The sequence below is a fragment of the Sapajus apella genome, unplaced genomic scaffold (genome assembly GCF_009761245.1).
Source record: "Sapajus apella isolate SASKATOON/1434 unplaced genomic scaffold, GSC_monkey_1.0 scaffold17, whole genome shotgun sequence".
NCBI lineage: Eukaryota > Metazoa > Chordata > Mammalia > Primates > Cebidae > Sapajus > Sapajus apella.
Window position 1 is genome coordinate 2,425,995 of NW_022436957.1, and position 27,323 is coordinate 2,453,317.

Below are 27,323 nucleotides of genomic sequence, written 5' to 3' on the forward strand. Positions count from 1 at the left end.
ACTGTGTATTTAATATGTAGAATAAAGAAAGACTTAAATGAAGATGTATTATTTGTGAGTGCTCCAACAAACTAAAAGATTATTTACATTATTGATTTCTGGTTAAACCACTTATTGTCTATAATGAATTAAATGTTTGTGAAAATAAATTCAGTGACCTTTTGCATCTGTAATTTCAAAATCGTAGTAATTTTTCAAAGCTGAAAATGCCTGACACACCAGTCTGCCAATCATCACAATAAAACATGAAGCCCCAGTGAAAGAGCTAGTCAGGATGCATTTCCAGCAAATAGCAGTTGAAGCTCCAACTGCTATCAAATGATGAAAAAAACATGGTGTAAGAGCCCTAGATAATTTTTTAAATGCCAAAAGAATCATCACAGACTGTTTTGGCTTGCAGAGCTTGAATGGCAATATGGCATTAAAATAAGGTGCACGAAATTAATTCTTGAATGTAATTTTGAAACACACTGCTAAAGTGCTCCCTAATATACACCAAACCCAAAAGTGACCACTGACAGACTCTATTTCAGTTTTTATGCTGTCATTATGGAAAAACTATAGCAGAAAGTGCACCAACTTCCCTTTGGAAAGAGACATACAACCGTGACCAATAGGCTTTCCTAAAAGACAGCAGGAGCTTTTCATTCGGACTTGTTTCCCGTCCATAACATACAAATAGTTATTGTTCACGGTCAATACAGCCTTGCAAATACACAGGCTTTGAGTTATACCAAGCATGCTCATTCTTATATAGTATGTCCACATACAAAATACAAAAGAAATATACCACAAAATGATGGTGTTCAGGACATGGGGCAAGGCCCTGTTTCTGTGGTACAGCGTAACAAATGAAAACTGCCTATAAAGCCAGTGCTTTACATTCCACACCCTTACTACATGGAAATTCATGTTTCCATAATCACATAAAACTTTAATGTGCTATTCATCATAAGATTAAACGGTATGAGTTATTCTGTCCATGTAATTATTAACAACTGGAAATTAAATTGTGATTTTTTTTTACTTTATTCTTTTTAAAATGATAATTTTCTTTCTCCTTTTGCCTGAGAACCATGCTTCAACAATCATAACACCTTACCTTCTAAAATAAATGATCACAAATAGAATATATATTTTATATATGATATATAGTTATATTTACACATTATATAAAAATATAAATATATTTTTATATTTTATATATGTATTGATAAATTTATATAAAATATAAATATTTATATATAATCTATATATGAAATCTAGCCATATAAACATAAATATATAAAAAAGATATATAAATATACACATATAGACATTTATATACAAATATATAGAGATAAATATAAATCATATATATATATATATACATACACACATTAGAAATACACAGGTCTTTTCTGTATAAAGACCTGTGTGTTTATATAAAAACCCATGTATATAAATATTTATAAAAATATATTTTATATATATACACATTAGCAATACAGTAGTAGTAAATTCTACTATATATAGAAAAGACTTGTGCATTTATATAACTATATATGAATGTAGATTACACATATAAACATTACAAATACACAGGTCTTTTCTACACATAGCAAGTTCTATATTATTCTCTCATTGCAATGATGGACAACTGGATATTGAATAGTGAAAATTTTTGTAGTTTATTCTTCTTAAAGTGGTAATTTTCTTTCTCTTTTTGCCTATGAACCATGCTTCAACAATCATAATGCCTTACCTTCTAAAATAAATTATATATAACATATATGTTTTATATGTATATAATATAAATATTTCTATATATAATCTATATGTAAATATAAAGAAGTTAATATATAGTAGGTTTTAGTATATATAGAAAAGACTTGTGTATTTCTAATGTATATAGACATTACCTGTATTATATAGACATATAATCCATATTTGTATTTATATATTTTATATATAAATATATAATCTATATATTTGTATATAATACAGTTGTATATTATTTTTTATTTACTTATATATTTATATATAGTAAATTCTATATATAGAAAAGACCTGTGTATTTCTAATGTATGGAAATATGAAATGTACTTTTTGTCTCCTCAATTGCAAAAATAAAACAGCTTTTTTCAAATAGATAGATTTTACTCTACTTTGAATTTTTCTTCTTTATATTAGATTGTAGGGGGGGGGACGCTGAAAGGAAGGAGGATTCTTCCATCGGTTTCTATGAAAGAAGAGGTACTTTAACAATGAAACCTAAATAGGTAGAATCTGATTCTTGGTACTTGGTGTATGAGTTAGCAAGATTGCATGAAGAAAGAAACCTTACAAGAAGCAGAGTCATCCTGTGAAGAGGAAATTTGTCTCCAGTGCTCAGCTGTGATGCAGTCCTTATCCTCCTGTCCGGCTGTGACCTGTCCCTCTGACATCAACCTCGCAGGACCCCACTTACTACTCCTCCGCACACCACCCATTCTTCCCTCCTCCCCACACACCACCTCTTCCTCCCTCCCTCTCTCCCTCCCCACACACCACCTCTTCCTCCCTCCCTCCCTCCCTCCCCCCCCACACCACCTCTCCCTCCCTCCCTCCCCCACACACCACCTGTCCCTCCCTCCCCCCGACCCACCAACTCTCCCTCCCTCCCTCCCTCCCTTCCTCCCCCACCACCATCAGAGAACAGAGTCACTGGGATCATTTTGCAACACATTGGATTTATTGACATCAGCATGGGGGCGCCCCCCCCTCCACGTGCTGGTGAGACCTCCGCGGTCTCCTGGTGGCTGGGCCTGAACTTAGTCGCTGCTCTGGGATGCGGTACTGGAGATGGTGATCACGTCACTCAGCGGATCCTCCAGCTGGGTCTCCTGGCTCAGTGGGTCGTGCTCGCTTACTGGCTCCTCGTTCACAGGCACCTCGCACGGAGGAAGCTCCTGGCTCGGCGGCTCGCTGGGCCAGGGTGGTGCTGGCCCGCTCCCTGCCTCAGGGGTTCCCACGGCTGCCATCTTTTTCCCAGTGGCACGTTTCTTCCTGCCTCTCCCTCCAGGACCCGCTTTTCCTCTCTTCCCCGCCTTGGGCGCCTGGAAGGACAACAGGGAGATCACAGTGGGGCTCTGTCCGGGTCAGGGGAGAGGATGGAAGAGGCTGGGAACAGGGACATTTCCTGAGAAGCGGCGAGGGCCGGGCTGGGGGTTGTGCCAGGTGAGGACAGGGCAGGAATCTTGAGGAAGGAGTCAAGGGGAAGACGAGGAGGAGCTTGGGTGGGTCGCTCACCTTCTTCGGGGTACTGGGCCTGGCCTCAGAGGAGGACTTCCTCTTTCGCGTCTCCCTGGCCTTGGCCGGTGGTCCCGAGGCTCTGGTCTTTGGGGCCATCTTGCTCAACTCAACGTCTCCAACATCAACGTCAGGCTGTCTGGTCTACGTGTACGTGTACGTGCCCCTCGCGGGATCCCGGGCCAATGCGGCGACCACGTCCCTGAGCTTTGATTGGTCAGCATGCCGCCACCCAGCCAATGGTAGCCCTGGGCGGGAAGGACGGGCTTAGACGTCACACAGCACCATCAGGACATGGCCGAGGAAGTGTGTGTGTGGGGGGGAGGGGTGGTATTTGATGAGGAAGGCAGGACGCTGTGCTTGGAGAAAGGGAGATTATGGTTAGCACTCCTAAAGATAGTTCCCAAACTGACATGTCACCCCTCTTAACCTCCCCATGTTCAATTTTGGCAGATCACGTGGCACGGGAGGGTGTTTCCTCCAGATGTTTCCCCAGGACCCCCCATTCAGTGGTACATTCTGTTCCCTCACACCTTCCATCATTACCCAGTTTCTGTACGACCTACCTGAAACCCCTCCATGCTGACTGGGACAGGTGTAAGGCTGTATGAAGATGTCAATCATCTCTCTCTCCTACAAATTCCTCTGCTGCACCTTGAGGACCATTCACTTCTTGGATGCCATGAAAGAACTTATCCATCTCTTTTCCTTCTACCAGTGCCCACATAGTGCCCCTAAATGTTTAATTCTCATGGTTTAAAGCACTGGCTTCAGGGGGTCAAGATCAGCAAACACACTCTGTCTGCTGCATATCTGTATCAACCTGGGTTCCTCAGAGGAGGAGAAACTAACCCAACAGGATATTTGTGTGTGTGTGTGTGTAATAGTATATATCATAAACATCTATTTACTATCATATAGTATTTATGAATAATATTATATATATGATATGGTTTACTCTAATGAATTGCCTCACACATTCACACAATCTGGAGGTCTAGGAAGCGGAAATAAGTAGAGTAAGTGGGCAGCCTGGAAACTAAAAGCTTCTGCACAGTGAACAATCAACAAAATGAAAAGCCAGGCTATGGTTTGGGAAAAACTATTTGTGAACCATGTATCTAATAATGAGTTAATATCCAAAATATATAAAGAACTCACACAACTCCCTATCAAATAAATAAATAGTGTGGTTCACAAATAGGCAAAGGACTTGAATAGGCATTTTTCGAAGGAAAACCCACGAGCGGCCGACAAGTATATGAAAATGTGCTCAACATCATTAATAATCAGAGAATGCAAATGAAAACCACAATTAACTATCACCTCACACTTGCTAGGATGTGAATTACCAAAAAGTGAAGAGATAAAAATTAATGATGGCAATGGTGTGGAGAAAATGAAACCCTTTTAGGGTGTGCATAAAAAGGGACCTTTATATGCTGTTGACAGACATGCAATTGGTACAGCCGTTATGAAAAACAGTATAATGGCTCTTTGGAAAATCAAAATAGATCTGCCATATGACCCAGCCGTTCATCTGTTGAGTATGTACTCCATCTCCAAAATGAAATCCACATCTCATAGAGATAGCTCCAGTACTAACTAATTCTAGCTCATGAATCACACAGAAAATTAGAGTTTCTATTTGAAAAGAATTTTTTTCACCATCCTGGTATCAAATATTTGTTCTATTCACCTCTTCTTATTTCTTGGTTTGCAATAATCTAGGTACTACTACTCCCTGAAAGAACTAATTCATTGTTCCAACAAGAAATGAGAAATATTGAGAAGAATACAATGTTATACTTCTTGCCTTCAATCAGTTATTCTAGGTTTGTGGAGGGTTCTGTACTTAAACTCTCACCCAGGTAACTCTGGTTACCATATCCATAGTACCTTGTCAACAATCCTAAAAAAGCAAGAACACAGAATTGACTAGAATGGTTACTAAACTTTCTATGTTCAACCAGTTTTCCTAGTAATTGCCAGTTGTTTATTCAACTGTTTGCCTAGGTACTACTAAATGTCCAGTTTTATGTCACTAAGACATAAAAAGTAGTATTGGGAATAATTTGCTTATTCCAAGTTCTGACTTCATCTAGTTATATCTAGTTAATTACTCACTTGGATAAAGTAGACATCTACTGTCTGAGGTAATTTTTCTAACGTGAGGTTGGAATTTTGCATTGAGGAAAATGGTTATTCAACTCCCTGGCATAGACCCGTTATCTTCAGCTTCCTGGGATCAATTACTTGGTTGAGCTAATTCTAACTGTCTTTAGGTTTCTAATTACATGTTTACCACCAGGTGTCTGTGGCAATTTATTATTCCAACAAAAACAGTAGAATGATAAGGAAGGATTTTGCTTTTTCCTGGCATCGCATAGGTATTCAAGTTATCTCTAGTTATCCTTTGTAACTTTTTTCCTAAGTAACACTCAGCAACTATCCTTCAAAGTTCTTATCCCAACTAAAACCAATATTTGAGAGTTGCAAAGAACACAATTTTCAGGATCAGGTTCACTTGGTATTGTAATGACTGTTAGCTGTTTCTATGTAACAAGTTTCATGGGAAACTTGTTAAGCAGAACTTACATATTAACTCAACAGCAACAGAATTATATCTGACCACACTACATTCCCTATGTTCTACATTCCACTGAACTCTTCTTGTTGTCTCTATTTTACTACTTATTTAGGTGCATGACTTACCTGTAGTGTTCATTCATTATTCCAACAATAACTCAGCAGTAAGTGCTGAGAAGAAAGTAGTATCCTCTTTACTACTTGTAAGCATGCAGTTTCAGTGGTAATAAACACATTTATATTATTTTATTTCCCCTTAATCTCCTCCTTTCCCTTCTACCCTCTGGTAATAATCACTATAGTTGCTATCTTCATGAGAACCACTTTTTTTGTTCCCATATATGAGTGAAAACATGCAATATTTGTCTTTCTGTGCTTGGTTTGTTTCATTTAACATAATGGCCTCCAGTTCCATCCATGTTACCACAAATGACAGGATGGCATTCTTCTTATGGCTGGATAATATTCCATTGTCCAGCACCACATCTTCCTTATTCATTTGTTCATTGATGGGCACTTAGGCTAAATCCATATTTTGGCTACTGTGACTTGTGCTGCAATACACATGAGCATGCAGATATCTCTCTTTGGTGTACAAATTTATTTATTTCTCTCTCTCTTTCTTTTCCTAGCAGTAGAATACTTGGATCTTATAGTAGTTCTATTTTTAGGATTTTGAGGAACTCCATACTCTTCTCAACAGTGGCTGTAGTAATTTACAAACTTGAGAAACTGTGACAGTGTTTTCCAAAGCCACCATATCATTTTGCATACCCACCAGCAGTGTATGAGCATTCTGATTTCTTCACATCCTCTCCATCACTTGTTATTACCTGATTTTTTTACTCTAGCCATCTTTGTGGATGTGAAGAGATATCTCATTGTAGATGACGAATTATTTAGAGGCTAACACTCAGTTGTGTGTTGAAGAATTTAGTCAAGGCTAAGTATTCATGAGGCCAGTGAAATGCATCCATTTAGCTGCACAGTGAAAAGAGAGTATTTGCAAACAAACAGACAATAAAACAAGTTGAGCCCAGACATTCCCAACCACACTTTGAACCCTTCACTTTGGCCAAGTATCTCATAATGCATCGTTGTTGTCTCACATAGCCTGACTGGAAGACAGCATGGATGATCCTTTGTAAACTTATTGACATTGTTGTGATTTGAAGTTCTTGCCCCACCATGTTTGGTTAGCAGCAGCAATTCCATCTGGGAAAGAGAGAACATTTTGCTTGTTTTGCTGATGGTTTAACCATCTGTTGAGAGAGAGAACCATCCTTCACCTCTTTGGCAGTGTCTAGTTGATAAAGAAAAAATCCTCATAGTTCTGTTTTCTAAAATAAATTTGTGTTACAAAATGTTTCAGACTGAGAATGAGAATAATTTTGGGAGTTCCCAGGCAATTCAGTATTCCAAATTAATTTGAGATCTATGTCACCACCATGAAATATGCACATTTGTCAAAGACATTAAGACTCTACTACTCAAGGCTTTCACCTGACCAATATCTCACCTCCCCTAATACAGCTCCCATCAAGAGGCAAGCTTGAATTACAGATATTTATTATTTTCCTCATCCTTTCCATGGAATAACTATGTAAGGAAATAATGTAGTGGACCTAGGACTTTAAAAATAGTGATTACTGTGATATGGGCTGTTAATATTGAATATGTCATTGATAGTAATGATGATGATGACGATCATCAGGACACAATTTGTCAGAGTATTGAGCACTTCCCAGCTGGCTTTAATACTTGAGCATCAAGGTTTTTACTCTGGAGACAGGACACTGGATAATTTTAATAGTACCCAACTCACCATGACAACCACTGTCTCTTGCCTACCCATTCTGTATATCTCCTTCTTTTTTATAAATGGACCTCAAGTTCGCTCAGAAAAGTAATGAGACTGATTAAACCCATCAATGCCCCTGGATTCCCTTGCTGCTTTGGGCGGCTGAGACTGCAAGCTCTTTAATATAAAAAGACAAAGATATATTTGCAAGACCTTCACTCCTTTGCTCTTTCTCCTTTTTTCTGGACTATGGATCTTGAAGCATGGAGTTGTTGTACTATCTTGCAACCACAAGGTATGAGGACGAAATCCTGGAGCCTAGGGATGTGGTTGCTTCAACTTTGGGAAAAGAGGGGATGAGCCTAGCTACCTAAGGGTATCATTGAGCCATGACGGCAGCTCACAGCTAAGCACTGAAGCTGGAGTAATGTTGATTTTCTGTTATCTGAAACTGAATGCAATTCTGTCTGATACTCTCTTTCAGCTGCAGGGATCTGGGGATTGTTTTACAACTCAGTACATTGACATATCCCACATTTGTCTCTGTGATATTCAGAAGTCAAGACCACTTTGAAGAGATGTGCAATGAAAATGGAATAGAGAATGGAACAGAATTCAACTATTGAAGTAGTCTTCATGATGACTCCAGACTTCTAACAGGAGGCGCCAGGTAAGTAGTATATTCCTTATCAAGCTAGGGAAACTGGGAATGGTGAAACATAATAATAAGATGAAAATAAAGGATTCACATTTGGACATAATGAGTTGTGAGACACATACTTGCAGAAATCAAGGAGGAAGTAGGAGCTCAGAAAATGGATCTGAGGAGAGTCAATGCATACATCATCAGCAAGGTGATGAGGAACAGCTGAGATTATCCATGGAGACTCTATGGAGAGCTGAGAGTACCCACCACACACCCACAGCAAGTCCAGCATTTAGAAACTGATTAGAGGAGGAGCTGGTAGAAAAGAGGATGAGGAGAACACTGACAGGTAGAAGGAAAACCAGAAAAATGTTAATTTACCAACTCCAAGAGAGAAGCATTCTAGGAAGAGATCCCATTCAGCTCCTATCAATGATGCTTAAATGGACTTAAAAGAAGATGCAGCATAGTATCTATTGGATTTGCCAAGATGGAATTTATAACATTATACAAATAGCTCTGAGGATGATGCCAAGTAGAAAACGCTGAATAGAAAATGGTATCAAACATAGCATTATTATTTAAATAGAAATACATGTGTATATTTGTGTCGCTGGACTCTGAGACTAACATACACCTTCTCTTGGACATATTGGTTTCCAAAGACTGACAGAGTTACTGTTAGATGGTGAGATCTGGGCTGATCCCTATCTTCTTTTTAATATATACTATAGTTTTTTGTTCATTTTATACATTTTCAATCATCTCTTGATTAGTTATATGAAGTGACAAAAATAGCCAAATAATATGGAGTTTATTCATGTCTTCATTTCAAATAATCCTGTTTTTATTGACAGGCAATACACACAATTTGGGAAATGGTCAATTAACTAATATGTTCATATCAGTCACAGAATTTCTTTTCTTCTTATTATTTTTTTTTTATTAGAGACAGGGTCTCACTATATGGCTGATAAGGTTTGGCTGTGTCCCCACCCAAATCTCATCTTGAATTATAGCTCCCATAATTCCCATGGGTTGTGGGAGGGACCTAGTGGGAGGTAATTGAATCATGGGGGCAGGTTATTCCCATGCTGTTATTGTGGTAGTGAATAAGTCTTGCAAGATCTGATGATTTTTTAAAGGGTAATTCCCCTGCACATGCTATCTTGCCTGCTGTCATGTAAGACATGACTTTGCTCCTCCTTTGCCTTCCACCATGACTGTGAGGCCTCTCCAGCCATGTGGAACTGTAAGTCCATTAAGCCTCTTTTTCTTGATAAATTATCCAGTCTCTGGTATTTCTTCATAGCAGTATGAAAATGGACTAATACAGTTGCTTAGGCTGGTCTCTAACTCCTGTGCTCAAGCAATCCTCCCACCTCAGCCTCCCAAAGTGTTGAGATTGCAGGCATGAGCCACCATGCTCAGCCAGTCTCAGAATTTCTAAAAAAAATGATCTTCCCTTTTTGCCTTGTCCTTACATCCCTAGATTATTGTGTGGACAGATATTATTTCCTTTTGAACCAAGTGTACTATAATAGATAATGCTATGTCAAAAAAACATGGTAGCTTTAAACTCCTTTAGATTAATAGATTGTTATAATTCTAACAGTATCCTACTCTTTTCCATCTCAAAAACCTGCCTCATAACAAATGCTCCTTTAGCAAAAATATTAGCTGAGCATTTATTTAATTTTTTCATCAAAGAATAACAGCAAACCAAGAAGGACATATATGCATATATGTTTTGGTATCCCAAAAGACAATATACACATAGCATATAGGAAATAATCACAGTATCAAATTGACAAAACTATGCCTCTTTAAGGGTGACTTCATTATTTTAAGATCATAGAAACTCATCTGTGGTCAATGAGGCAAAACTGACAGCTACCTGTTCTTGTAAATAAAGTTTTGTTGAAACACTGCCACATTCATTCATTTACATATTGTCTGTGGCTGTTTTTTTGCTACAAAGGCCGAGATGAGTAGTTGTAAAGGAGATCATGCTATTTGCAAAGCCTAAAATCCTTCCTATCTGGTCCTTTACAGGAAAAGGTTGCAGAACTCCGATTTAGAGCATCTACTATGTGCAAGTAACAGAAAAAGAAACCTTTTCGTATGGTTAAAACTCAGGGAAATAACGAAATTTTCAAAAATACTAGAAGAGGTTTCCAGAAAAAGGAGAGTTGATTTCCAGCTGGGTTGCTGCAGGGGTTAACAGGAGAAGAATGTAAATGAGGCTTCTTTCTTAAGGCAAGGGTGTGAAGCAAACATAGCTGGAGAACTTGGTCCTTTTCCATTGGGCCAGTGTTTCCTGAAGACTGTCCCACTTCCTTGATGAGAGCTCCTGAGGGCATGCTCATCTTTGACTAGCCAAATGTACCAGTCCACTCAAGGTTCTAAGAAGGTCTGAAGAAATAAATGCAGAATTTCTCAAGTGCATAACAAGTTATGAAATACAGCCTGGGGGATGATCTTGTAACTATGCAGAATGAGGCAATGTTTTGGAAGCAGGAGTGCAATATTCTGGGAGAGGAGGACTTGGGAGAAATTCTATATAGCCAGGAAATGAGGTGCTAGATGGATGGTTTAATGTTGACCAAAAATAGTCAGAAAGCTTTGCTGCTGATTTGCTTGTTGTAGTTTGATAAATAACAACCCAGAAGCTTTGGGAGTCTTTGCACAAGTATGATATTGACAGAGGTAGCAATAACCTAAATACAAATTAAAATAATTCCTAGTCCAGTTAGACCTAGCTGGACTAACGATAATGGCTACATGCCCCACTTCAAAACTAATAATATTTACTTCTTAAAATGTGTCCAACAGTGTTTGAACACGTGCATTGAAGGAACATATAATAGCAGCTTCTATTCATGGCAAGAAGCTGAATCAAAAACTTGACCATGCACTATGCAAATTTCCCTTCCTCTCTTCTCTCCAATTGCTACCCTGCCTTAAATTCTACTGAGAGAATTTAAAGCTCTGCTTTGTTCTTAAATAGATCTTAAACATGATGATTATTGACCTCATATCCAAAGCCAATTAAAACTGAACAAAATCGAGGTACATTTATTCAACCAAGAACAAAACAAGGATCCCCATATAGATATGACTATTGGAAATTCTGCGCAATAAACTAAGACTTGGAGTAGAAATGAAAGGTCCAAATATTGGAAATGACAAGGAAAAATTAGATTTATTTGCAGATGCTCTGACTGTCTGGTGTAAAAGCATGATGATCTATTATTAGAGAGTTGAGCAAATTGATTTGCTCTAAAGTATTCTAATATATTTTGTATATGCCAGATATAAGTGATAAGAAAAAAAATGTTTAAGAGGTCTTGAAATAATAAAATACAGAGTGTAAAATACATTGAGATGTACTCTGTAGGGGACAAGTTTCCATCAGCCCATACACACACACACACACACACACACACACACACACACACACACACACACACATATATATTATATATATAAAATGCACAAGTGTACTATTATATATATATCAGCCCATACACTTGTGTGTGTGTGTGTGTGTGTATCCACATATATGGATATATGGGCTAAACTTTTGCCTTAAGAAAAGCAATGTGCGTTTATTTTTAAATTAAATGTTAAGGGATACACGTGCAGGATGTGCAGGTTTGTTTCATAGGTAAACATGTGCCATAGTGGTTTGCTGCACCTATCAACCCATCACCTAGGTATTAAGCCCCACATGCATTAGCTATTTATCTTGATGTTCTCCCTGCCCCCGCCCCCCTGACAGGCCCCAATGTGTGTTGTTCCCCTCCACATGTCCATGTGGTCTCATTGTTCAACTCCCACTTATAAATGAAAAGATGCAGTGTTTGGTTTTCTGTTCCTGTCTTAGATGGCTGAGGACGATGGCTTCCAGTTCCATCCATGTCACTGCAATGGACATGATCTCATTCCATTTTATGGCTGCATAGTATTCCATGGTGAATATGTAGCAAATTTTCTTTATCCAGTCTATCATTGATAGGCATTTGGGTTGAATCCATGTCTTTGCTATTATAAATAGTGCTCCAATGAACATATGCATGAATGTATCTTTGTAATAGAATGATTTATACTTTTTGGTTACATACCCAGTAATGGGATTGCTGGGTCAAATGGTATTTCTGGTTGTAGGTCTTTGAGGAATCACCACACTACCTTACACAATGGTTGAACTAATTTACATTCCCGCCAACAGTGTAAAAGGGTTCCTATTTCTCCACAGCCTCATCAGCATCTGTCGCTTCTTGACTTTTTAATAATTGCCATACTGACTGGCATGAGATGGTATCTCATTGTGGTTTTGATTTGCATTTCTGTAATGATCATTGATGTTGAGCATTTTTTCATGTTTGTTGGCCGGATAAATGCCTTCTTTGGAGAAGTGTCTGTTCATGTCCTTTGCCCACATTTTAGTGGGGTTGTTTGATTTTCTCTTGTAAATTTGTTTAAGTTCCTTGTAGATTCTGGATTTAGGCCTTCGTCAGATGAATAGATTGCAAATTTTTTCTCCCATTCTGTAGGTTGTCTTGTTTACTCTGATGATAGTTTCTCTCGCTGTGCAGAAGCTCTTTAGTTTAATTTCATCCCATTTGTCAATTTTTGCTTTTGTTGCAATTGCTTTTGAAGTTTTCATGTGAAATCTTTGTCCATGCCTATGTCTTGAGTGGTATTGCCTATGTTTTCTTCTAGGATTTTTATAGTTTTAGGTTGTACATTTAGGCCTTTAATCCATCTTGAGTCAATTTTTTATAAGGTCTAAGGAAAGGGTCCAGTTTCAATATTCTACACAAGGCTAGCCAGTTTTCCCAGAACCATTTGCTTGTTTTTGTCAGGTTGGTTACAGATCAGTTGGCTGTAGATGTGCAGTCTTATTTCTGAGATCTCTATTCTTTTCCATTGATCTATGTGTCTGTTTTTTTTACCAGTACCATGCTGTTTTGGTTACTGTAGCCTTGTAGTATAGCTTGAAATTGGGTAGCATGATGCCTGTAGCTTTGTTCTTTTTGCTTAGGACTGTCTTATCTATACGGGCTCTTTTTTGGTTCCATATAAATTTTTAAGCAGTATTTTCTAATTCTGTGAAGAATGTCAATGGTAGTTTAATGGGAATGGCAATGAATATATAAATTACTTTGGGCCGTATGATCATTTTCATGATATTGATTCTTTTTATCCATAAGTATGAAATATTTGTGTCCTCTCTGATTTCCTTGAGCAGTGGTTTGTAGTTCTCCTTGAAGAGGTCCTTCACTTCCCTTGTTAGCTGTAGTCCTAGGTATTTTATTCTCTTCATAGCAATTGCAAATGGGAGTTAATTCACGATTTGTCTCTCTGCCTATCTACTGTTGGTGTATAGGAATGCCAGTGACTTTTGCACATTGATTTTGTATCCAGAGACTTTGTTGAAGTTCCTTATCAGCAAAAGCTTAAGAAGTTTTTGGGCTGAGACGACAGAGTTTTCTAGATATAGGATCATGTCATCTGCAAGCAGACAATCTGACTTTCTCTTTCCTATTTGAATACCCTTTATTTCTTTCTCTTGCCTAACTGCCTCAGCCAGAACTTCCAATACTATGTTGAATAAGAGTGGTGCAAAAGGGTATCCTTCTGTGTTACATTAATGGCCGCCTTTCATGTCACCAGCCTCCTGCGTCTACAGGCCAGGTTAAAAAGAGAAGTTCTAAAAGCCATGGGAAACCAGTAAGTGTTTTATGCAGGGAAATGACATGATCCAATTTTTGTTTTAGAAAATTCTCTAAACACACATTATAGGTGATACATCCTGGAGCCAGAAAGGCCAAAAAGAAGGAAGTTTTTGCTGTAAAGGAGAAAAATAGTTTAAAAGTTGTATATCCTAACTCTGAAAAGTGAGAACATAGGTTTTTAGTTATATCTCTTTGATGTCTTAGGAGCTGTAGAAAGTTTGAGGAGCATCTAGGATGGCTATGTACTCCTGAGAAAAGTTATTTCTTTATGACCCTCATATATGGAAATACATGTTTCCTTCTGCAGGTTCATGGTTGAGACTCTATACCAGTCTAGAGCATGTCTGCATGACTCCCACTTGCTTCTGGCAGTCATGCAGACATGCCCTATACTGGCATAGAGCCTCCCTCATTTTGAGTTCTGCAATTCCTGCTTTTGCAATCAGTGCTTGACTCAGAGTCAGGGTATTTGTCTAAAAACAGAAGCCATAGCACACTCTCTACTGCTAAGCCTGTTGATGTCTGACCAGGTTCTTACCCACTCACTGCCTGGGTAAAGCTGAACACTGAGACAGAGGTGTTGCAGTAAAGTAAGAGTTTAATTATTGCAAGGCAACTGAGCAAGGAGGACAGGAGATAATTCTCAAATCCACCTCCTCAAAACTTCAGAGGCTAGGGTTTTTAAAGTTGATTTGGCAGGCAGGGGGACGAGTGGTAGGTGCTGCTGATTGGTCTGGGATGAAATCATAGGGGTGTTGAAACTGTCTTCATGCACTGAATCAGTTCCTGGAAAGAGAGAGAGTCACAACACCAGAAAGTCAGTTCATTGGTTGGGGTCACAGGCCACTGGTCGGATTAATGTCAGTTGGCCCACTTGCAAGCCAGGTCTGAAAAATATCTCAAAGACAAGTTTTAGGTTTTACAATACCTTTTGTGACTACCAGTTACTATGGAAAGTAAGCTAGAAAACAGTGGCAGGTTATTGTTTACTATGCCTGGAACATAGCAGAAAAGTTTTCAGGAGGCGATATTTCCAGCAATCAAAGCTGCCTGGCACCCCCCTTGGCAAGCCCAACTTCTGGAAGCTATCGAGGGAGTCTGCATGATATAAGGATCATTGTTCTTTAAAAGAAAAAGCAAGTTCATTAATCTTGTGGGCAGCCTGCCCAGGGACTAGGACAGGAAGATAATCAATTATTAGTGACTACCACTTATTGAAATGACTATGCACAAGCAATCATGAATGGAGGAGGAAAACATCAGAGAGAAAGGAAAATATCTTACTGAAATTCAGGCCCCTACCATAATTTTAATTTTGTGGCCTTTTAAAAATCTCTCAAGGCAGTTTCAGTCCTCTCCAACAATGTACAGCTGGATTTGAAATACACTGGGAACACTTGGCCCTGGTTTTTGCAACTCCATGTGACCTGACCATCTTACCCTCTGCGCCATCTTTGTCCGCTGTAAAAGGAGGTTTCAGAAAGTTCATGGAAATTTTGTGTTATGAAAAAACTATGCCTGGATTTCAAATGTTTGTTGCACCAAGATAAACTCATCCTAGCTTGTTATAATATGTCTGAAGAGGGTCAAGTTTGAGGCACTAAGAGAAATTAGACATCAGTTTGAAAAAAGCCCCTATCAGAGCAATATGAATTTCACTACAATTGAAACAAGAACAAACATCAAATTGACGGTGAGGCTTGGGTGGAAGAAGGGTGAAATGATGGATGCCTCATGAAAGGTTTATCAGGACAATGCCCGAAAGAAACCAGCAGTTTACAAATGAGTAACTCAGTTTAAGAAGGGATAAGATCATGTTGAAGACAAAGCTTTCAGTGGAACACCACCCACATCAATTTAAAAGGAAAAATTAATCTTGTTTGTGCCGTAATTGAAAAGAACTGATGATTAAAAGCAGAAACAATACCCAACACCATAGACATCTAAACTGCCTCAGCTTATACAATTCTGACTGAAAAATTAAAGTCAAGCAAACTTTCCAGAAGATAGGTGCCAAAATGGTTGCATCTGGATCAGCTGAAGACAAGAGCAAAGCTTGCTATGGAAAGTTTAAACAAATGACATTAAGATTCTGAAGCATTTCTCTGAACAATAATTAAAGGAGAGAAAACATAACTTTACCAGTACCATCCTGAAGGCAAAGCACAATAAGAGCAATGATTACCAAGAGTTAGAAGGGGTCCCGTCAAAGCAAAAGTAGATGGGTCAAAAACAAAGATCATGGCAACACTTTTTTGGAATGATTAAAGCATTTTGCTTGTTGATGTTTTGGAGGGACAAAGGACAAGAGCATCTGCTTATTATGAGAGGGTTTTGGGAAAATTAGCTAAAGCTTTAGCAGAAAAATGCCCAAAAAGCTTCACCAGAGAGTCCTTCCCCACCACTACAATGCTTCTACTCATTCCTCTCATTAAACAACAGCCATTCTGCAATAGTTTCAATGGGAAGTCATTAGACATCCACCTTAAAGTCTTCATTTGGCTCCTTTTGACTTCTTTTTGTTTCCTAATCTTAAAAAAAAATTAAAAGGCACCTTTAATTTTTTTTAACCTACTTAAAGGACACCCTTTTGCTTCAGTTAATAATGCAAAAAATGGCATTGACATGGTTAAATTCCCAGGAGTATCAGTTCTTTAGGGATGGACTAAAATGACTGGTATTACCATTTACAGAAGCTGAACTTGATGAAGACTAAATTGAGAAATAAAATTTATATTGTTAAAGTTTTTATCTTTTAATTCCATTTTTCCATCAATGTTTTGAAGTCCCCTCATATCTGACTGTGGAGTATTTCTTTACATGCATTCAATAGAATAAGCCATTTCCCACTGCCAGGCCTATTATTCCCCGGCTGTACCTTTCATCAGGAGAGAGAAATCTCTTACCTAATTCCAGCCCTGACCTCCAATATGATCATACTTGGACATGGGATATTTCTCAGCCTCTGTCTCTTCTGGTTTTCCTCTAGCCAAGTCTCAAATCTCCCCACTACCCAGCATCCAGAACTGTTTTTCTTTTCTATGCCTCATTCAGAAGAGTGTTCTTTGTTCATTTTTTCCATTGCTGCCTTCAAAAGTTACCTGTGTGAATAAACAGAGGCAAAGAAGGATGGAAATTCAGATACTACCCTGCAGGTGAGGGAGATTTTGTTTAGATGAGTGAGCCACTTGAAATTCCACTGCTTAGGTGAGGTAACAAGCCCTCCAGACAGCATTCCCAGATCCCTGGGTCAATAAGCACATGTTAAGGTGAACTATAGCTATGCCTCAGCTAACGCAAACCTTCCATGAGTGAGGAGACCATATACATGCTTCCCATATTGGTGGGTTGGTAGATGTTCCTAGTTCATTTTCAAACAGATAAAGAAGACCTTTAAAATTAATTTTAATAAAGGGAGAAATAACATCTAATGGTAAATTCTAAGAAGACATTATGTCTGTGATGCATACATCAGAAGATGCCTACGCTGATTTTCTTAAATTGATTGTCTTCCAAGTTAGAGTTAAAGTATCCTAAAGTGCCAAGATGAAGATAGTTAAACTGTGAAGTTTTGAGAAGGTGAGTATATATAATGGAACTAATCATTTGGAATCAGAAGACAAAAATAAGCAATCACTTGATAACACTTTTTTTAGATAAATTATGAGAAGCAAGTGTTAGAAAGGAAGTTCTCAAAGCAGTGTCCACATTAGCAGAATCAGCCTCACCTGGGAGCTGGTTAGAAATGCACATTCTCAGGTCCCACCCCAGGTGGACTTGCTAAATCAAACACTTCGGAGTGGGGCCCAGAAATCTACATTTCAACAAGCCCTCCCAGAGATGCAGATGCAAAACCTCTGCTAGAATATGGCTAACATGACACCGTTTACTCTTCCAGCTCTGTGAGCAATCTCACAGAGATGTGACAATTGTATAAAAAGAATATAATTTTTACTTCTTTGGAGAATCAAACCTGTAGCCTTCAAATGGTTTCTTAAAGAGACTGGCCATTGAGAAATCTGCATTTTATTATTAAACCTTAGTGATAACAGGTTTTCAGCAAATAAATTAAATTTGGCTAAAACCTTGCTGGAGAAAATAGCTGCAGGAGATTCCATTGCTGATCATGCCCCCGTGGAAAACCTGGAATCAGTGCTGAGTTTTTTTTTCCTGAAGCAATTGGTAACAACTTTGTCCCTAAATTGGCTACTCAAGCTGTTCTCCAGGAACAGTTAATATGTTCCCAGAGGATAACATCAACCTTCATTTAGAGCCCCACCTTGGGAGATGCAAAGCCACAGGTCTCTGTTGAATACACAGGTCACCTGGAGAAAGAGTACAGTTGAACTCCGGAGAAAAACTGAAAAGTTTACTCTCCTGTGTCTCTTGATTTCCAGAAGAGTGAGACTAGTATGTTCCATGTCCCCAATTTCCAAAGCTTATTTACGTTTCAAAATGCTTCACAGACCCAGCTGTATGTGTTGCATAAAACCTGTTGAGTTTATTACTGATGACAGGCCTAGCTCTAGATAAAAAGCATGCAACACGAAATTAAATTATCTCCTCGATAATGACAGGATTGCAATCAGAAAATGAAATTTGTTTTCTCATCTGGTTATACCCAAAAGGCTACATTCAGTGATGAACCATCACTCCCTTTTGCACAAGTGGAAATCGTATAGAATATTTCTGTGAGTGTGTTTAGGGAGTGCTTTGACATACGAGAATCATAGAACAGCAGGAAAGTGAATGTGACAGTTAGTCTTCTGAGTAAAGTGAGAGTGAAGGGAAGGTATACTTGAAACAGTGAGGATATTTCAAGGTAATTGAAATGCAAAAGTGAATCCTTTTCTGTGACTTAATTATGATAGAAGACAAAATAAAGAGAATCTTAGAAATCTTGAATATTCACATTCAGTTTAATTAAATAATAAAATATTTTCCAGAAACCTATAAATAACATAGAAATCGCATTTGCTTTCCTTGTCTCTGTCTTTCTCTCTCTCTATACCTGTATCTGTTTGTTTCTGTGTCTCTGTCTCTGTCTCTGTCTCTGTCTCTCTCTCTCTCTCACACACACACACACACACACACACACACACACACTTACATTTAAGATAGACAGATAGAGATAGATATAGATAACAGGTAGTTTTGCTCTGAGTGGGGTATTTACAATGTGGTACACGTGATTTTGACTGTTTTTGACATTCTTATTCTGAAAAAGGATATAATTTGGAAATAAATTACGTTTATGCATCCGTACAAACTCTTCAAATAGGCAATTGGAATGAAAGTATGCCCAGTGGAGACCAAAAATCATAAAACTCCATGTAATGTGAAAGGTGGAGAAGCGTTTTAGAATGCGTATTAAAACACAATAAACATAAGGATAGACTCTATCACAGAATCTCTCCTTAGAATAAAATGCCTCAATTCCCATCCAAGGATGTGATTTCAAGGCACAATGAGATAAAATGCCTGGAAAGAGAGAATAATGACGACTTTAGATACTGAGGCAATTCCCAAGATGAGTTCAGGGTGACACACTGCACCTGGACCTTAAGCAAATGAGCAATGGTCAGTTGAGCTCAGGGGATTTCTGGGGTGGACTAGCCCTGGCTCAGGGTAAGAAGAAGCTTGACATACCCTCTCTCCAAGCCATATATCTATCAATCTATGAATAGCAAAAGTGCACTCAGTGGGATTTAGCACTTTCCCCAAAGCATTAGAGACAGAGCTCCATCGATCATCTGTGGATTCTCTCAGTTCCCATGTCTTGTCTTGAGTTTTTTGTTGGTTTGGTATTTCTTTCCTGCTTTGTCCAGTAATTCCACCAGATTCTTATATTCTGGATTAATGGGATCACCCTGGACTCTCTCTGCACCCCTCTTTGTCCCTATTGATTGATACCTGTAACCTCTTGCTGTCTGATTTTTCCACCAATCCCTTAGTGCACATTCACATCACCCTTTTGAATCTACTTTTTTTTTTCTCCAAGGTTACCTGTGACCTCAGGAAATGCAGTCAGATCCCGTTACCTCCTCTTAGTCCATCATTAACATTACAGTATTTGACTCTGTTCACCTGCATCTCAGTTTCAAGGTATGACTCTGCAGCTTTGAGTCTGTTCGCCTTCTTCATTGATTTCTGTTTCTCCAACACTTTTTATAAGTCAGCATTTACTGAAGCTATGCCTGAGCTCAGCCTGTGTCTGCAAACTCTGCTTTCTATGGGCTCCTAATCAACCCGATAGCTTCCACCAAGTTCTCTGCTGCCAAGTCCCTGATCTGTGTTTCTCCACTCTCATTTCTAAATGCCGAACACCTATACTTGGAACTTGGCATTTCTTAAAAGTAAATTAATGATTACCTACTCTATTATTGCAGTCCTGATTGTTTATCTGTGTTCTCTAATTTAATAATAAAACCATGGAATACTATACAGCCATAAAAATAATAAAATTATGTCCTTTGATGCAACATGGATACAGCTGGAGGCCATTGTCCTAAGTGAACTAATGCAGAAACTGAAAACCAAATACCACAAGTTTTCACTTATAAACAGAAGCTAAACATGAGGTACTCATGGACACAAAGATAGGAACAATAGATCCTGGGGACTCCTAGAAGTGGGAGAGACGGAGGCGCAAGGGTTGCAAAACTACCTACTGGAGCCTCTGCTTACTATCTAGCTGGTGGGTTTAATCATACACCAACCTCAGCATGATACAGTATAGTCATTTAACGAACCTGAATTTAAAATAAAAGTTGAAAAACGTAAAAAAAAAAAAAAAGTGCTCGCTTCGGCAGCATGTGCACTAAAATTTGAATGAAAAAAAATAATTAAAAAACAGACCAAGCACAGTGGTTTACATCTGTAATCCCAGCGCTTTGGGAGGTCAAGGTGGGTGGACCACCTGAGGTCAGGAGTTTGAGACCATCCTGGCCAACATGGCTTAACCCCGTCTCTCCTAAAAATACAAAAAGTAGCCAGACATAGTGGCATGTTCTTGCAATCCCAGCTACTCGGAAGGATGAGGCAGGAGAATAGATTGAACCTGGGAGGTGAAGTTTGCAGTAAGCCAAGATTGTGGTGCCACAGCACTTCAGCCTGGGCAATAAGAGTGAAACTTGGTCTCAAGAAAAAACAAAAACAATGACCTTCCTCGCCTGCAGACTCAACATTTCACTTTGTTTTATCATGTTCTCCTTCCCGTCCACCCACTCACCAATACAACTGGTTGTCAAAATCTGTTATTTATGGCTTTCAAACTTCTCTTCTGAATTCTTCTCTCCATTTTTCCATGCACTCACCAAGCACTTGCCCACCCTGTTGTATTTTCATCTCCCTGATTTTTCCCTAACTTCTCACTTCTTCCACCTCATTGTTTTCTTTAAACCACAATCAGCCCAGTCCTATTAAATATCTCTGAAATTAACTGCATTTTTCTTACTATTAGTTGCATTTTTCAGTCAACATTTGAATTGTTATCTTCTTTTGGGACCAGGCCATACATCTGCCTCACTTATCTGACACCTTTTTGAAGTCTGAGATGATTTTTTGTTCGTCCAGAAGCTTCTGCACATTCAGCACCCTGTCACCTGCCAAAAGAGTTGCAATGCATCCAAAATCAGGTTGCCTTTTTGTTTGGTAAGGGTATTTTTCAATGTGCTCCAGGCTGAACATCATATATATTATCTCATTCAGCTCACAACAGTTCTGTAAAGTATTTATTATGCCTCCATTATATATGAGAAAAAGGAAGATCAGAGTGATTATGCAATTTTACTTAACTAGTTAGTGAAAGAACTAAATCTTTGTTGTGTGACTTGGAAACCATGAGTTTTCTCCCAGGACACCACACTACCTCTCAATAAGGATATGTCAATAATTAATGCTGGATAGGTCTCTCCAGTTCTATCACCAATGGGATCAAAATGCATGACCCTATTCTTCATCTTTTTTCTCCTATGACCAAAGAAGTCCATCCACGGAATATCTAGGACACACCATGGGAAAAAAAAAAAGGATCGAATCAAAATTCTTTTTGTGTAATGTTGGGAGGTTGATTCACAGTCCCCAAAGATGTTCAAATCCTAATCCCAGAAGCTGTGAAAATGTCACTGTACCTGGAAAAAAGGAAATGATTAAGGATCTTAAAATGGGGAGATCATCCTGGGCTAGCCGGGTAGGTCCTTATAAGAGAGAGGTAGGAGGGTCAGAGTTAGAGACAGAGACACGAGGATAGAAAGAGACGTCAGAGTGATGTGGGGCCATGAGCCAAGGAATTCAGGTAGGCTATGGGAGATGGGATAGGTGAGGCAGGAGACTTTCTTTTAGAGCTTTCAGAACAAATGCAGCCCTGCTGACCTATTTTGGACTTCTGACCTCTAGAACTGTGAGAAAACTGTAATGGTTAATATTGAGTGTTAATTTGATTGGATCGAAGGATGCAAAGTGTTCTTCCTGGTGTGTTTGTGAGGCTGTTGCCAAAGGACAGTAACATTTGAGTCAGTGGACTGAGAAAGGCAGACCCACCCTGAATCTGGGTGGGCACCATCTAATCAGCTGCCTGCGTGGCCAGAATAAATGCAGGCAAAAGAACATGGAAAGACAGACTGGTTTAGTCTTCTGGCCTCCATCTTTTTCCCATGCTGGATGCTTCCTGCCATTGAGCTTTAAACTCCAAGTTCTTCAGTTTTGTGACTTGAACAAAACTGCTTCTCAGCTTGCAGACGGTCCATTGTGGGACCTCACCATGTGATCATGTGAGTCAATACTCCTTAATAAACTCCCCTTTATATATGCATCTATCCTACCAGTTCTGTCCCTTTAGAGAACCCTGACTAATACATCGAAATACATTTATGTTGTTTTAAGCCACTGGATTTGTGGTAACTTGTTGTGGTAACTGGTTTTTAACTGTGTTTTAAGCCACTGGATTTGTGGTAATTTGTTGCCATCGAGATTAAACAAAATTATGAAGGATGAGAAATTAATGAGCACAGATAAAAGACCCTTCCATGCAGGAGCAGGGAACATGGAAAAGTACTACCCTTTATATATATATATATATATATATATATATGTATTTTAACCAATTCTTCCCTTGCATGCAAGAAAGAATCATACAGGCCTGGTCTGAAAAAAGGGAATGGATGCATTGGGTCCCCCAACTTAATTGGGGTAAGGGATAAATTTCAGGATTCCCAGTGAAGTTTGAATTTGTGATGAACAACAAGTGATTTTTTAAAGTGTGTGTATACCCAATATTCTGCAGAGCCTTACCTCATTGGTATATGTGACACAGGAGTTAAGAAGAAATCACTTAGGTAGATAATAATGTTATGGGAGTCCTCAGTAAGGCTTTCCTTTTTAATGAAAACCAGCCCCAAATCTTTTTCTAAGAAAGAGCAGCCTGTAAAGTTGAGCTGCAGACATAGACAAGCAAGCTGGGAACTTAGACAAGTGAATGCTGGCAGGAAGTAAAGACTAGACATGTTCAAAATGGCGGCTCCATCTTCGGCTCTCTGACAGCCACGTGTACTGTAAGGAGCAGGCAAGGTGGCAGTGATCAACTGGAAAGCCCATTTGCATAATATTAAGGTGGGGCAACCAGCCTTTCCCCCAACCCACACTATGTAAAAGTCATACCTGATCCAACCAATCAGTGAGCCCTATGTAAATCAGACCCTGCCTCCTCAAACCCGTCTATAAAATCTGGTGCATTTGCTGCCAGCTGGCCCTGTTTGCTTGGAGACCACTTTCTCTATAGAGAGAACTGTTTCTCTTTCTCTTCTCTTCTGCTTGTTAAACCTCCACTCCTAAACTCCTCATGTGGGTCCGTGGTCTAAATTTTCCTGGCATGCAGTGACGCATCTCAGGGTATATACCCCAGGAAAACTAGCCACTTCATATAGACATCATTATTTTAAGAAATAGACTGCAGAGTCCCTAGTGGAGATAGATGAAGACATGGCTAAAATGTTTAGTGCATGTATTCCTCATGGCAAGCAAGTTTGAAGTGCGGCTTAGAGAGCCATGGTTCTTGGGCTGAAACTGGACCTGACTATTGATTTATGTATGAGAATTATTCCCAAAACAGAGTTAGATTGCATTTATACACTCATCGCCTCTTCCTTCAACCAAATTATTGATTTTCAAAAATTAAGTGGGCTTCTTATTTCTGTGACTCTTCACCTCTTAAATTGTGTATGCATTTTTAAGCAAAATGAGGATATTTTATCTCCTCTTCTAATGCAAATATGTATTGGATACGATTCTTTAAGTAGCCGCCTCCAGAAGACAGCACAGTAAGTTATCAGCAGTCACAATTACCCACTCAAAAGTGATGGGATGTAGAAGTCAGGCACCAGGACATGCCTTCATACCAAGAAGAGTGGTTGGTCGTAGAAAAAAAGTCTGGTAGTGAAACACTTTACATACAATTCACAGATAAAGATTATAGGTTTTAAAATGACAAGTCCAGAAAGTTGTGCCACCTATTTTCTTTGACAAGTGATTCTGATAAGGTTTCCCTGACAAGTTAACACCTCTAGGTATTTGGAGCTCATTTTGTCACATGATTTTTTTTTTCTAATACCGAATGAGTATAAGTTTGTCTAATGCAAGTTTAGCATTTATGCAAGTTTAGAATTTTTAATTGGGTTCAATATCTGCTTTTGCTGCCAAACTTCGGAACAGTAATAACAGGTAGCAACGAGATGTTCAAGATGTTATCCAAATAACTGAGAACTGGCAGTAGGGGAAAAAAGAAGCGTTTGGTGTATACACACACAGACACACACACACACACATATACACATGCATACAGATATATACACACATACACACTAACATACAACATACTGTCAACCTAAAATCATCAAAAGGATCAGAATCCAGTGTAAAACAGTTTATTCAGGTGCAAATCTAAGAGCAGCCATTCTGGTAACACAGACTCTAAAGGAATGCGATCATTGTTTCTAAATGGGAAAGCTAATGTCTTGCTTATATGGGGAGAAAACAAAACAAAACAAAAATTGAACAGAATTACAATACGTTTTGTACAAGGCTGATTTATGAGTTTCAGAAATTTGATTAATTATAGCTGTTTTCTTTTTTCCAATTTAAAAAAGTATATTTAATATTTCATCTTAGACAATGTGATAATTGTGAGGTCTTTGTGTATGAGGAGTAAGAGAGAAGCTAATCCATAATGATAACTGTGCAGTGGAAAAAGGTCTTCTCTGGTGCCCTTTAGTCTTTCACAACATTTTACAAAACAATGTAGGTAAAGCAAAGGCTTTTCTATAATCAGTGGAACAAAAGTTGCAACTTCCTAGGTTATAGCTGCCTGTCAGGTGACTCAGGTCTCATAATCACATTCCTTTAAGCCTAAAATTAAAGTTCCAACAGCTTTGATTTTGAATTACTTATTTTTACAATACTTATACTAAAGGGTTTTTTGTTGTTTATCTAAAATTTGAATAAAACTGGCCGTCCTGTATTATTTGCTAGTTCTGACAACTCCAAATGGAAAGTTCCGAGTTTGGGCATACTTTAGGGGAAATATCATTGAGCAACTTCTTTGTGAACCAAGTACTTGGTTTTTCTCCTTGCACTGCCCTGCCTGTTGTTGTCTCACTCATCTTAAAGCTGACTCCTTTGATGGCCCAAGATCACTTCCCAGTTCACTGCTTTTTGATTCATGTCCAGAAAAGATGCATGAGTTCACTTAGCCCAACATTCCTGGCCAATCAGAGAGCTCAGGGGGAGATAATGTTATGATACAATTAATCCAGGTTGCCTATACTCAGCCTGGAAATCCAGAGCCATGGTGATCTTCTTCAGAACCATGCAGAAACCAGAATGTCTAGGAAAGCAGGAGAAGGCATGAGCAAATGCTCCTACACTATACCCAAAACCTTGAGAGTGAGAAGATCTTGGGCATGGACGAAGTCTCACCTTAGGGCTGTTTGCAAAGCTTGGGGGAGTGTACTTTTGAGTGTGGATACTATCTCTGGTTTCCTATATACTTGGATTTCAATAACTGTTATGACTAGAACACATTTGTTTATTATTTTATAGTTTGATGCTGGGAATTTTGTGTTTATTCTATGTATTAAGGCGAGAGTCAAAGGGTTAAGAGTCAAAGGGTTAAATTAAGGTTTCCTCTAGTGCAGGGGTTGGCAGATGTTTGGAGGAAAGAGCCAGATAATGTGTTCAGCTTTGTGAATCCCACAGTCTCTGCTGCAACTACTCAACCTTGCGGTCCTATGGAGAAGGCAGCTACAGGCAATATGAAAATGAATGAATATGGTAGTGTTCCGTTTATGCACACTGAAATTTGGATGTAATATAATTTTTATCAACATGAAACATGGGCCTCCTTTTGATTCTTTTCCCAATCGTTTGAAAACGTGAAAATGTATTCTTAGCCAGTGGGTCCTAAAGGAACAGATGGCCAGACAGATTTGGCCCACTAGCCATTGTTTAATGGCTCTTCCTCCATGGTGATAGACCCCTTATCTTGGCCACACATCCGAATCACCATCCCAGGTGAATCTAATCATGCTCCTTGTGGCTGAGATTTCTGAATCACTAGTTCTAGGGTTACCATTGTTGTAGACAACTTAATTCATCCAGGTGGTAAAAGGATTGAGTTCAGGGCAGAAGATCTACTCAAGCATCAGTGGTGTCTCTCTTGACCTTCAGCTGCATCACTTATGCTGCAAATCTGGAGAAATAGCCCTGGGCTGCAAAAGGTGAAGAACTTCAAGATTTATAAAAGGCTTTTTAGGATAAGGAGAGTGTGAATGGCGAATGCACACAAATGAGGAGTCCAGTGATAGTCACATTCCTGATACACTCTGAACATTGGTCTGATTGATAGTCTCCCAACAAACATTTTCATAGAATATGCATTGCTATCTGATGGCCTGAAATGATCTTTTAAAAGTCAGGGTTTCAAACTTGATAGTCCTGAGTTACTTAAGGCACCACGTAACAGCAAATTGTTAATCACCAGTAGAAATAATTTCTTCAAGGGAAAAAAAAAATCATATATTGAAGACTCCATTAAAACAGAATTATTTCTAATCCAAGAATAAAAGTGGTAGTTTATAGGAATATTGAGTTATAACAAATTTTGGCTTCTACATATATTGATGCCTCTCAAATGGAAACATTTCAAATACCTAGATGTATGTATGTGTGCATGTGTTTTGTCCAATGTTAGCAAGTGATTTGGTCTGAGTGTTTTATAAAA

General features: G+C 38.7%; 1 protein-coding gene across 1 annotated transcript; it reads right to left on the bottom strand.

Annotated features, from left to right (window-relative positions):
- Positions 1 to 2,715: 2,715 nt before the first annotated feature.
- On the bottom strand, positions 2,716 to 3,619 carry LOC116556528 (testis-specific basic protein Y 1-like). The gene is made up of 2 exons (XM_032285816.1): positions 3,271 to 3,619; positions 2,716 to 3,077 (listed from the first exon to the last, which is right to left on the bottom strand). Exons 1-2 carry the CDS (start codon positions 3,367 to 3,369, stop codon positions 2,793 to 2,795), a joined length of 384 nt encoding a protein of 127 aa, XP_032141707.1. The 5' UTR covers positions 3,370 to 3,619; the 3' UTR covers positions 2,716 to 2,792.
- Positions 3,620 to 27,323: the final 23,704 nt, after the last annotated feature.

What these genes read in the sequence shown, in the direction of transcription:
- LOC116556528 (XM_032285816.1), bottom strand. Translation starts at nt 3,369, where the DNA reads ATGGCCCCAAAGACCAGAGCCTCGGGACCACCGGCCAAGGCCAGGGAG. An exon ending in GGCCCAGTACCCCGAAGAAG is followed by an intron (nt 3,078 to 3,270) that starts GTGAGCGACCCA and finishes TTGTCCTTCCAG; the next exon opens with GCGCCCAAGGCGGGGAAGAG.